This window comes from Panthera onca, chromosome C1 (assembly GCF_046562875.1).
Source record: "Panthera onca isolate mPanOnc1 chromosome C1, mPanOnc1 haplotype 2, whole genome shotgun sequence".
Taxonomy (NCBI): domain Eukaryota; kingdom Metazoa; phylum Chordata; class Mammalia; order Carnivora; family Felidae; genus Panthera; species Panthera onca.
This window is the reverse complement of record NC_138346.1, coordinates 119191335-119204997: the sequence shown is the minus strand read 5'-3', so window position 1 is coordinate 119204997 and position 13663 is coordinate 119191335. Positions and strand designations below refer to the sequence as shown.

At 42.5% G+C, this 13663-nt stretch overlaps 1 protein-coding gene across 1 annotated transcript in view; it reads right to left on the bottom strand.

Annotated features, from left to right (window-relative positions):
* NOTCH2 (notch receptor 2) overlaps positions 1-13663 on the bottom strand; it is a 164058-nt gene that overhangs the window by 51212 nt on the left and 99183 nt on the right. The window contains exons 6-11 of the mRNA XM_060621722.3: positions 8138-8371; positions 6636-6791; positions 5981-6169; positions 4708-4821; positions 3813-3926; positions 1901-2134 (exon numbers count right to left, since the gene is read on the bottom strand). Coding sequence (XP_060477705.1) covers positions 1901-2134; positions 3813-3926; positions 4708-4821; positions 5981-6169; positions 6636-6791; positions 8138-8371 — 1041 coding nt within the window. The remainder of the gene's footprint in view (positions 1-1900; positions 2135-3812; positions 3927-4707; positions 4822-5980; positions 6170-6635; positions 6792-8137; positions 8372-13663) is intronic.

Below are 13663 nucleotides of genomic sequence, written 5' to 3'. Positions count from 1 at the left end.
TCTGTGACTTAAAACCTTAAGAAACTTACTTAAAACAGTTTCCCATCATAAGACCATGGGTGAAAGAAGCCTCAGAAGTGATTCTGGGTTATTTATCTCACTTTAAGTACCCAGTAAGTGAGAAACCACAATTCTAACTAGCACATGGTAAAGTACCCCTTCTGTTTATACTCATCCAAAATCCAACCTACCAACTTAGGACCAAGTTATGAATGGGTTATGGATTCTCACTCTAGAACTCAAAAGTCTATTCAGAATGATTAATTAAAAGAGACCCGTCCATCTAGGCCCGCAGTACATGTCAGGTCTTTCTCCACCCATTATAGACCAAGATTTTTTTATAACGCCTACATCTCTTTGCTTTAATTCTCCCAACAGCCACAGGAAGAGATTTGGCAGTTTTCTGAGAGGTTTTGGGGCCTTCACTCTATGCTGCCTGCACACCACTCATATTTACTTCTTGCATTTCTCAGTGACAGCTACTTACACCTTGCCTTCTCTGTCCTCCCCAGGGAATACACCTGATACATCCTGGCATAATGATATAATCCCAGAGAAAACAAAGTGCTTGCCAACCCACCACTCACCCAGGTTTCTAGTATGTTTGTTATAATGGGAATGATAGCAAAGCCTAAAACAGCCCCACCATTCTAAAGGCGTCCATTCAATTGCTTGTAAATCTCTCAAATTTCTTTTCGTACTGCAATTTCTCATGTCTGGGGACCAGCCCGGAAGCAAATTGCTTTTGGAAGGCTTCACAAAGATCTATTCAGCCCTTTTAGTGAGTTATCTAAACGTGGGGAGGGGGAAGGCACTTTCAACTGTGAAGGCATGGGATGTTTTTCGTATGCTTGAGCAACTCAAAAAGGACTTTGTTTTCAAACTTGGCATGTATGAGGTCCTGGACGAAGACCAGGGCCTTTGACAAGTTTGAAGAAATGGATTTGGAAATAACAAAATAAAATGAGGGCAGTTAACCACCTCCCCCACCTTTGCCCCCTATGTAGGCCATTTTCCTTAAATCAAGAATGAGTTCTCAATAAATCACTCTCTTGTATTGGCAGGTTCCCTTCTAACAAAGGCACACACTAGTTAATCTTCCACTAATACATTTTCTTTGATCTGAGACATAGTACTTCTCTGTCCATTAACCACAGTTGTGACCATAATTATTCCTCAAATAAGTAAAACAGACTCCAGTGAGACCTGCGAAATGCTGCCGCCTGAGAAAATAACTCAACATTCCCCCAGCAAGGAGCAGCATGCCCTCCCAACTAACGAGCAGTCACTCAACCAGAGTCGGGGAAACAGCACTGAACTCGGGGGTGGGAAACGGTGGCTGTGCATTCTAATTTACAATGACTGGACCGTGCTGTGAAGTCTCTGCTCTCCCTGAGAATTCCCCCAAATGCCCAAGGTCCACCCGAAACACGGCAGAAGAAAAGTGTCACATTAAAGATACTGGACTCTGAAACAGAGAAAAACACAACTGGAAGGACAGGAGGGAGCAAGAAGGAAAAGGGCCAGCTTCATTACTCTGAGTGGGGTGGAAGTTCAAGGGAAAAGGACAATCAAATCAAGACACAAAGGCAAGAGGGTTTCCAATTTTAAATAATAATTTCTATTTTTTGAGGTGGGGTGTCTTCTTCTAATAAAACACACACACACACACACACACACACACACACACAGAGTCATCAGTTTTGCAAAACTATTGTCTCTAATTTCTCCACTGACTAGAGACTGAGATGTTTCTGGCTGAAGCTTTGGCTGTGCTTTTCAGAATCAGGACTGTTTTTTAGGTATCGAAGCATATGCCAAGAAAGTCTGAGATATCTGTGCAAATTGTTTTTGAGAAAGAGTGAAAACTCCAGAGGAGACATAAAGAGAGCAGGCTTACCTGACGTGCCCGGCTGGCAGTTGCACTGGTAGCCATTTACAAGGTCAATGCAGCGACCATCATTCAGGCAAGGGCTGCTGTAACATTCATCTATCTGGTCACTGCAGATGGCACCCATGTACCCCGGGTTGCAGATGCAGGTGTAGGAATCAATCCCATCCTGACACTGGCCATGGTGGCAAGGATCAGGGTCACAGTTGTCGATGTTCTCCTCGCACAACACACCAGTGAATCCTTGAAAGGAATTTTACCAAGAAGGCTTAAAAACCAAGGCAGACTCCACACCTGAATATAAGTGCGGCCACATCCACTATAGACCTCATGTCCTAACATTTCTACTGCAGCCAACGAGCAGCTGAAACAAACCATTTATAAGGCAATCCTAGAGAGTTGTGTTTAAAACAAAGTTTTTCAAATAAAATTTGTAGAATTCAAATACCTTTCTCAAAATGATCAGTGGGTTTCACTGCAGAGATACTTTAACTGCATCATCATTTCATACTGGGCTTCAGTGGGGACTAGCTCTCAATATTTTTCCATTATATTTTTACCTCTCTATCCCTTTCTTCCAAAACCCAACATACAGATACTGTATTAATGGTTACGTGTATCTTATCTTCCCAATTCTGACCTTAGTATACAGAGAACTTTTCTTTATCCCTCTTAAACGCTCCCAGAGTACTGTGCTTACATATATACTAAGTTTTTAGTAAGTACCTGTTAATTAAAATGAATGAAAGTTTATGAGCATTAAAAGAAAAAGGGAAAATAAGACTTCATTCAACTTTAAATCCCTTTTAAAGGATTTTAAAGAAAGGCGAGGGGTGGGGTGGGATCTCTTCCTTTCAAACATGAGTTCAAGATTTTTAAACTCTCTCCAGAGGTTATTGTCCATGAGGATAATCTGGCCAGAGGAGGACAAAATCTGGAACTCCTCCAACCAAAAACAACAGTTTGCAAAAAGAGAAAGAAGTGAACTGGTTCATCTGACGGGACCTAATCTAAAGAGGCCCAGTAAATGGTAATGTTCCAGTACTACTGAAACACTAATTCTCTGTGTTTATTTTTGTGACTTAGTTTGCTTTTCTGTCATCAGAAAGAAATCATGCACATGATGTTTAAAATCCTTTAAGAATCAATCTTCCAAAATAAGAAACAGGTCTGGAATTATATTCATAACTTCTTTTTCCCTTATGCGGTCATATAAAAAATAAATTGAGAAATCATCTTTTCTAATAATTTCTAGTCCTTCTCTATAATACTGGTCTGTGTAAAAGCAAATGTGTAATAAGGGACGTTTGACTTAATCAAATCCACTCCCAAATGAGAAATGTGGCCACAGATCAGAAATGCAGAATATGTGTAAACAGATTCTTTTTTCACTGTAGTAGCAGAAGTCAGGAAAGAGGCCCTAAACTTTCCCAGAGTTCTCTCTCCCATTCAGATAACACACCTGACTCTCGGGCTGGGCAGTCTTTTACTCGGAAAACCTCTGCACTTGCACACAATGGCCCTTAGACTTCTGGGCCTTTGTTCAATCACTTGCCTCAAAAAACACAGAGACAGGTCTCCTGCTGAGAAGCCCTAGTGAAAAATAGCTTTCATCTGGAATTCTTCCCTTTCCCAAAGGAGTAAGTCAAGCCAGCTGGAAACTCACCGCTGCCAAAATCTATCCCAGAAAGACCTGGACACCAAATGGAAATGTCCAAGCTAGGCCACTATTGTGGTGGAGAAGGAGGCAGGTGTTGTAGGAGAAAACCGTGAGAGAAGCAAAAACTATGCTGGAAGCAGCTCTCTTTAAACACAGAGCAGCTCATTAGTGGACTGGCCTGGTAGGGCAGCGAGTAGAGGACAGCCTCCTATTTTGTTCGGACAGACATATCAGGTGAACAGAAAGTGAGAACAATCTTACCTGTGGCACACTGGCATTCATAGCCATTTGGGTGATCAATACACTTTGCCCCATTCAGACACGGAGTACTGGAACAGTCATCAATATCAATCTGGCAAACTGGCCCAGTGAAACCTTAAAAGGGCAGAGTGATGACACGAGTCAAAGGATTCCCCTATGTCTATCCATCTAAGGTCTACAAAGGGCTTAAACCAGTGGCTCAGCAAACATAAAATTATTCTCCCCAGCAGGTAACTGGGATAACCGGGTGAAGCTCAGGGCATCAGAGACAACTGTGTGTGTCTCAACCTCTGTTTATTCCCAGTACAGATTTCACTTGCAGCTGAAGTAGGGACAGAATGGTTATACATGGAGCCCTCAAACAAGTGAGGGTAGCTTCAGAGGACCGGGACCTTCTCTCTGGAGAAATAACAAGGAGAGGCTATTGTCTGTGGCAGAAAATTTGGCATGTCTTCAACAGTAGCTTTGGGGGGCAAAAGGAGACACAGAGCATTCTTTGGAAAAAACTGACTTGTGTTGTCTGTTTCTGGACCTAGGGTGAAATATCTAACAATAAAAGTCTCACAGAGGGGCTTGAAGAATATGACCCATGGCGGGGGAAAATCCCTGAATAGCCTACAACTAAGGCTTCTGTGAGGTATGAACTTTCTGAAATATATACACAGACAGAGAGGTCATGGGCCATTCAGAATAGACTTGGACTTCTGGCCACAAAGGATTTGGATGATACACTAGCTGAAACAAACTCCCCGTTTCTGTACACACTCCGATTCCGAAGTGCTCACTTTAATGACTTCCTCATGTACAGCCCACACACATTCTCTCCTCCTCCCTTCCCTGTGGTCAGTCAGCTTTGTGCTTTCAAAGAAAACAGGGGCAGGTGGTGGGCACTTACCAGGCGGACACAGACACTGGAAGCGATTGACTTTATCTACACACTGACCATTGTTCACACAAGGGTTGCTCTGACATTCGTTTATCTCCAATTCACAATGCACACCTTTGAAACCTGAACAAATTAGACCACACAAGTGGCTTAGAAAGAAAGGCATATTCTAGCCAAGAAAGCACAAATTTGCAGATGACTACATCCTCTATGAGCATGAACATTTCTGCAGAAGGCAAAGCGGAGTCTCCCCTGATGGGAAATAGTCACTGCAAGTATCAGTGAGATAGGAGCATACGGTGAGAAACGCACATCACTGTGAAGAGGGAGAAAAGGTTACCTCCAAAGACACTGGTAAAATATAGCATGCCAGCAAAGACACTCCCACATTCTCTGACCAGGCCCTGCTTCACTTTCAGAGCAGTGCCAGGCCCATAGGGTCCCCAGTCAATGTTCACACAGACCCGCTGACCTGGCGATCCTGTTGCTCTCAGGGTACAAGTCAAGGTCAGGAGGGCCTTCCAGTGCTAGACTGGCTAGCAGGTTTAATCAAGTAAAGCAGCCACTATCATATGTCATTTTTTCCTTTTTTTAAATTATTATTATTTTTTTTTTAGAGAGAGAGAACACAAGTGGGGGAGAGGGGCAGAGGGGCAGGGGAAGACAGAATCTTAAGCAGGCTCCATGCTCAGCGTGGAGCCCGACCAGGGGCTTGATCCCACAATACTGGGATCAGTACTCAACTGACTGAGCCACCCAGGCGCCCCTCAAACGTCATTTTAAACTGGACTTACCTGTGCTCTCTGAGAATTCAAGAAATGGTTTCTGTAGAAGCACTCCAGAGTACAACTAACAATATGCACATTACTACGGATAAATAGCAAGTTCCTAAACAATTACGGGTAAAATAATTTTTATAAATGGAATAGTATGGTATTTATAATGTATCAAGAGATTAGGAAACCTTGCTATTTATAGGACTGTTATGGTAAATCCTTTGTTAAACCAAAGAATACTTGCATAAAAACAATCACTTCCGAATTTTTCTCTTACATGTAACTGATGTTGATATATGGACTTGTTTAATTTAGTGTCCATCACTCTAAGAATTCTAGCACTGCCTTACTCCTTAAGGGTCCCCTTGGCTAGGAACCCTGTCATTATTGGGAATTCAATGCTGACAGAGCTCATGGGATTGCCACCCTGTACTGAGTGCTCCGCCTAAGAGAACTGCAGGGCACTGTCTCTTGTCTAGATCCCACATACTGACGGGCCCATGTACCTGGCATGCACAGACACGTGAAGCCTCCAATCTTATCCAGACAGGTCGCATCGTTCTGGCAGGGGTCGGAATGGCACTCATTGATATCCAACTCGCAACGAGGCCCTGTATAGCCCCTCAGACATTCACAGTGGAAGGCACCATCTGTATTCACACATTTTCCTGCATGCTCACAAGGATTGCTATTGGCTAGAAAACACAAGCACCAATTACTGGAATCAAAGTACTTTGATAGAATTTCCACAAATATGGATTGCAGAAGTGGATCTGACTCTGCATAATGATAGCATTAGGGCTAGGCCTTTAATAATCCGGTTCTCAATTTACTATTTTCTTCCTTAAAATACAAAGAAGAAAGGAAGAAGCCAAGGCAAGGCAAGACTAAAGCAATTTCAACTCTTGTGCATCTCTGTTCTTTTGCCCGAACTGTCACTTGGGTAGGGCTTCCTGTTAGGAATCAGGTACAGACTTTCCATTTACTCAGTTCTTAGAAGAGAATATATGTTTACATTGGGGGGTTATAAACAGTAAGCATGTAACAGGAGAGATCGGAGGTTTGGGTGTAACATGCTCCTAGAGTAAAATGTGCTTCTGTCTGAATGCTCACTGAGCTCGACAGACACCATGAGGCATAGGGAAGGTTCCGTGTACTTACCCATGGCACATTCATCCACATCTTCTGTGCAGTCAGCGCCTTTGTAGCCTTGGGGGCAGGTGCAAATATACTGCCCGTTCAGGGGGTTGGTATCACACAGTGCCCCCTTATGGCAAGGATTGCTGATGCATGCATCATCCAAATGACACAAGAGACCTGTCACACAGGGTGGGGCAAGGAGAACAAAGAAAAAATGTCCCTTACTTGAGGAAGAGTTTTCTCTTTCATGGAGTTGGGAAAATCTTATGCTCACCTCACCAAAGTCCAACATGGAGATTTAGAGGCAACTTCCCCTTTGCCTAATCCTACCTTAGGGACATGCTGCAGCCAGCAGCAAGCAAGGAGCTTCTGTGGACAACCTTCATGCTCTGACCCTAAGCCCCCAGGTAGACCTCTCCTCAAGGGTACAGGCATCCTAGGCCATAAAGTGAGATGGTCAGAGGATGGTGACATGAAAATGGAGAGAGCCTTCTGAGAGGGCTGCCAGATTAGCAAATAAAAATAGAGGATGTCCAGTTCAACTTGAATTTCAAATAAACAACAAATAATTTTTTACTACATATTCCAAATACTGCATGTCTCTTATATTTTATTATATTTTATTTAGCAACTACTTTCCTAAAATTATGCTTGCTACCTGACGATCATGGGGCCACCAGGATTTGACTAGCCTCAGAAGACAAAACAAAAACAAAAACAAAAAACAGCTGAACATCATAAGCCTATACTAGAGTAGCTTTTTAATAGTGTCAACATTCCTGGCTCAAGTGCCCCCAGGACTCTAAAGGTATTACTAGGTCCCATGTTCCATGTAATTCACATGGGAACTGGATTTTCCAGTCTGCAATTAGCTTAAGAACAGGTAACTAATGCTTCGTCTACAAAGCTAGAGGTGGGGCCTTTCCAAAAGCCGAAATGAGAACATTTCAGAAGTGCTGGGTACAAAATTCTCAGTTAACCTATCTTCTTCTGTCACATTCCTCCCTTCACTGCTATCTACCCCTAGGACTGGGAGCTGTTACCTTCAGAGACTAGAGCAACTGACTTTGCAGTTAGTAAAATTCTTCCCTTAGAGGAATATTTCCATAGACACTGAGAGTTAGAATGCATTCAAATGCTTCTCTCCTCCCAACTCCTTCTGAGTAAAAGAGTTCTTCTCAAAATGAAGTTCCTAAATCCATTTATTGGTAATTTGGTCTTCATTTCTGAGAAATTAACCTTAATTCCTGAGGTGCTTTTCAGCCTCAAATCTTAAGGAGGTCAACAGAAGTTCCCAAGGCAATAGTTACTAACTTTCATTTTAGGGGGATGAAAAACTGAGGTATGCAGATTTAAGATGAGAGCCAAAAGCCCTAAAGAAGACTACTTTCATAGCACTTGAGCTAGCAATTACACTTCCAGAATTGACACTTGACTAACATGTTCCTACAGATGCTCATTAAAAGATCCTGAATGCTCCCCGGCCCCTTCCGTGAACTCCAGTTCTGTCCTGCTGGCCTCACCTGCCTTTCCTTCAGGGCACATGCAAGAGAAGGAGGCCACGCGGTCAATGCACGTGGAGCCGGGAGTGCAGGAGGCGAAGGCGCAGTCATCGATGTTCTCACTGCAGTCGTCTCCACTCCAGCCATTGACACACACGCAGCCATAGCCGCCGTTGCGGTTGGTGCAGGTGCCTCCGTTCTGACAAGCGTTAGGTTGCAGCAGACACTCGTCTACATCCTCTGTGCAGAACTGTCCTTTGGGGGAAGAAAGTGCCTTTGATTAGGGCTCTGAAGTCCCAAAGAATTAGTACCACACCAGCTCCCGCACATGCCTCATCCTCATGTGACCTGCCTGAAATTCAGGCAAGTGGAACTCACAGCGGACCAGGTCTTCATGTGAATTTTAGGGCTACCATAGACAATCCACATGATATCTATTCCAGACAAATAAAGAGGAGTGGAAACTGCCATTCCTAGAAATTCTGACGTGAGAATTTAGCCAACCTATTAAAGAAAAAATTAGTCTTGCAGCATCCTTAACTCAGTTAAATCCCTGGGGCAATGAATATGTAAGTGAGAAGTGGGAAGAAGAATATAGGAGAGGAGTGAAAAACAGGAGTGAATGATTAGAAGGAATCTAAATGTCAAAATGTCAAGGCAGTTGTTCTATATCCTGATTGTATCAACGTCAACATCCTGGTTATGATACTGTACAACAGATTTGCATGATGATGTTATCATTGGGGGAGCCTTGGTAAACAATATAGGGTATCTCTCTGTATTAATTCTCATACTGCATGTGAAACTATGATAATCTCAAAACAAAAAGTTTAATTAAGAAATAAAAGAAAGGATGAGAGAAGGTAGGCAGCAGAGATGAAGGACATGAAAAGCTTTGGTAAACTGTAGAGGTGAAAGGCAACACCAAGATGACGGACGAAATTGGAGCAAACTGTGCACAGCCTGTGGCACCCAACCTTCAAGGATGTGGATTTGTGGAATAAGATGCAGAAAAGTGACCCAGTGATATAGAAGACGGAAAAAGGATTGGTTTGATCTGTCTGAAAAAGACCAAACTGAAGGACAATATGCGAGACCACTTATGGATATAAGGCAGGTCACTATAACAGCAAAGGATGGGGCCTATGACAAAAGCTCTCGGGCTCTGTGATAAGGAACAAAAGCATGTCTTCAGCTTACAAGCAAGGAATCTGTGATTAACAAACAATTTAGTGCCAGACCACATGGATTATGAAACAAATTAATGAATATCAGTTTAGACAGCTATCAAAGGGAACTCATGTTCAGATCATCTGAATTCTCCAAAACACAACACAAGTGGCTGAAACTCAAAAAAAAAAAAAAAAAAAAAAAAAAAAAACCCTCAAGGTGTCCTTTAATTCTATCTTTGTTAAAGAATTCGATGAATAATTTAAAAAGGCATGCTGGTGAAGAGGCCTCTCAATAAAAAAGCACATGATGTTTATACTCAGAAAATGCCAAGGCTATCCCTAGTCCCTAGAATTCCTAACAATAACTCAAGTGGCTCTTTTCAGAAAGCCTTCAATGTGCCCAGCTGTGTAGCCATCACTGCTAACAGAAGTTAGTTGTATCTGATCTAACCTAACTGACTGTCTATTCTTTACCCTAATCTAACCTGTACACCCATTATTACAGAACTACCATCTGAGGCACCAGGGTGGCTCAGTCGGTTAAGCGACTGACTTCAGCTCAGGTCGTGATCTCATGGTTCGTGGGCCTGAGCCCTGTGTCGGGCTCTGTGCTAACAGCTCAGACCTAGAGCCTGCTTCGGATTCTGTGTCTCCCTCTCTCTCTGCCCCTCCCCTACTCCTACTCTGTCTCTCTCTCAAAAAAAAAAAAAAAAAAAAAAAAAGAACTAGCATTACTCTATTGCACTTACTTGATTCTACATCCATCTCCCATCACTTGGCTGTAAACAACCTCAGTTCGGAATATTTTTTTGTATCCCTAGCTAAAATCTCACTGACCAGGATGGCAGGATGGGTGTGTGGGCATCTCTGGAACTCTGTGCTCATCACCCCCATTCTGTGTGCTTCTCCTCACCCCACTTCATCCATATAATTCTTGAAGGAGTCACCATATCTTTACACGATCATGACCTCCTAATCTAGCTGACTGACCCAGGATGGGCATCTGACACAAGCTGTTATCACTATGTCCCTTTTCTAAATTTTTGGACTAGGGACCCTTTGCCACATGGACCAAAAGGATAAAGTGGCTGGTCTACAAAGTGATAGGGGTGAATCAGAAGTGCAAAGAGAAAAACAGAATCATGGTGGCATTCAAGTTGTTGGTTCCAGTTGTTCCTGAAGCCCAAATGCTCATAATGAGAGATGGCCCTTTCAGTAGGTTTCCCTAATTTCAGATGGGGATCTGTCAACTGCACCCCCCAGTATTAACTAATACGAACTGAGTGAGTGAGTGAGTGAGTCTGCATACACGCACAGGCAATCACTTCCCCCAGGGCACATGATGTCATTTATTGCAGAAAGCGCTGCTCCCTTACTCTACAGGCAGAAATGCTGCATCAGAGTAAAGACAGACATGTAATTAGGATACAGGTGGGATTTAGAAATGAAAACATGACTAAGAAGTAGGTAAAGAGGTACTGTAACCTGGAGATTACTGAGAGTCTTGTCTCTTAAGCTAACTCAAATATCTAGGGTACCCTCAAACCAAACTTATGTGGTGAATCTGAGCAATTTGGATGTTCTTTTTCTTTTTGACTGGCTCTGTGATAGTTCTGAGTATAGGACACTGTGCGTTTAAAAATATCTCGTATGTATTTCTTACGTAACATAATATTCAGACACTTAAATATTATAGTAAGACAGACTAGGTAAATAAAACAATGCTTGGAATGGATATTTGGTACCCCTGGGAAAGGAAACCAAGAGTCATTGTTTCCCTGCTTTGAACCAGGCATTGTGCTGAGCTGTCACAAAATTTATCTCATTTAGAGTCGAGGAAATAGGCTCAGAGAGGTAAAATAACTGGTGTCAGGCAGGGAGAGCAGGGGAAGCAGGATTTAAACCAGAGCTGCCTACCTCTAAAACTCTTTTCTTTTTTTAATGTTTATTATTTATTTCTGAGAGAGAGACAGAGTGCAAGCAGGGGAGGGGCAGAGAGAGAGAGAGGGAGATGCAGAATCCGAAGCAGGCTCCAGGCTCCAAGCTGTCAGCACAGAGCCTGACACGGGGCTTGAACTCAGGAACCATGAGACCATGACCTGAGCCGAAGTCAGATGCTTAGCTGACTGAGCCACCCAGGCACCCCTAAAACTTTTAATGAAGATTTGAGGTGTGAGTCTGACCGTATCAAAACTGTCTTTGTGTGCCTCAGTTTCCCAAGTTCATGAAGGCACGAGGAAGTGAAGAGGGTGAAGAAGGATTGGAAGGACTCAAATCATTACTCACATGATCAGATTACTGGAAAAATTCAACACTCAAATTATTATCCAAAAATCAAATGTACTTTTAGGTACAGTTTGCTATTTTTTGAATGGGATTGTTGTTGAAGATTAGAACACCTGAGAACTGTATATCTATCTGTTAGATAATGTTTGTCAGAGTAACCAAATGTAGAGAGCCAAAAGCGCACTGGCTTATAAATTACTTTCTACAAAATGGGTCATTTTTCTCTAAGATTCAGGAACATTTCTCCAGAAAAACATTCCCTCTCAGACTCATTTCTGCCAGAATTTTTTTACTCTTCATTCCAATTCTACAAACCAGAATGAGGAAAATGGTAAGCTGGGAGGCCACTACAAGTGCTTGCTCCAAAATTCCCATTGGAATGCCTGCTAAGATACTGCCCCTCCTTCAGGCCACCACTTCTTGGCACAGGAGGAAATCAATGCAGAAGCCTAAGAATAAGAAACATGAGGGTCAGAAAGGTCATAAACTAGTAAGTGAGAGCACTGCCATTCAAATCCAGATCAGTCTGGCTCCAAATCTACTGCCCTTCTCACTACAGCAGTTTCCAGCCTTGCTTTCAATCAACAAGATCTGCAGGCTAGATCTCTGATCCTAGGATCATAAAGCACACTGAGAAGGCAGGAAGCATGTGATAATTAAAGAACACCCTTGGTACAGATGAGAATAAAGGCGGAAAGTCACTGAATATTGAAATAGGAAGAGTTTACGGTGGTCATCTGGAGGGGTTGGTGCATGGTCTGAGGTCATTTGGCTCTCCCCACTACTCCATGGCAAGAAAGCATTAACCTGAGCTGGAGGCAGAAGGCTCACTGAGGGTGGTAGGACTAGGTCCTGAAGACATCAAAATGACTGAAGGGTATTCTTTGGCTGGGGTTTAAAAAGAGGAAAGGTTGGAGATCATTTAAGGCTTTGAATTCTAGTATGAATTCTGAATGTGATACAACAAGCAAGGGGGAGTTATTATAGGCTCACACATGGGGGAAGACATGATCAAAACTGCATTTGAAGATTCGTCTAGAGTATAGGAGGGACTAAAACAAATGGCTCTCTGTTAGTAGGGAGAGAAGGAGACAGAACTAAGTTATGAGCTACCCAGCATACAAACGCATCTGGTGAAAAGGGAGAGCTATGTTGTATCCATGCCCTACCAAGCTACTAAATGTTCCACTCAAACAAGTCTCAGCATGGAGATCATCTGTGTCAACACACACACTTGGCTGGTGACTCCCAAAATATGTTGCACAAAGCTCTGTTAGGCAAGTTTTTGAGGGCATCAATTATCCCTCTTAGTAATTTCCACCTGCCAGATATTGCAAGCTACTGCTATTTAATGTTGAGGCTAAGGAACTGGGCTACTAGGCCCTTCCCATTTCCCATCAGCAAAAGACAAAAGAAGTAACTTGTTATTAGCAACTACCTTCTCTACTGCCACCATGAGTCTCGGCTAACTTGGTATGAAATGTCACAGTACCAAATCCTTGGCTGATACCTTAAACACTTAGGGCCACCCGTAGCTCCTGATAATTTTCTGGCTGATCACTTTTGCCTCTTAAATATATCTCAAATCTACACCTTCCCTTGCTATATTTTACTCCAGACACAATGACTTACTGTTGGCTCAAACATTAAGTTCTTTCTTACCAAAGAACCTCTGCATATCCTATTCTCACCACCTCAAAATATTCTTCTCCCTCTTATTTATATGGCTAGTAACTTCCCATTCTTTGACTTCTCTTATAACTTAACTAGATATCCAAATTCACATCTTCCCAATTTTCTCCATATGCATCTATTTAATTCACTCTATCCTGCCACCATCAAAAGTTGAACTTTTGTATTTATTTATTCTTTACAGAATAAATACATATATTTATTCTTTATAGAATAAAGAATATATTTATTTATTCTTTTCTCTGCCCCTATTAGACTATATGCTCCTTGAGGACAGGAACTGTGGCTGCCATTCACCTCAGTTTATGTATCTGGCACTTTACCAGGCACTGGGTAAAACAGACCTTAGACTTCAGATTTAATGTAATGTGCTCATTTTACACACAGGGAAACTAGG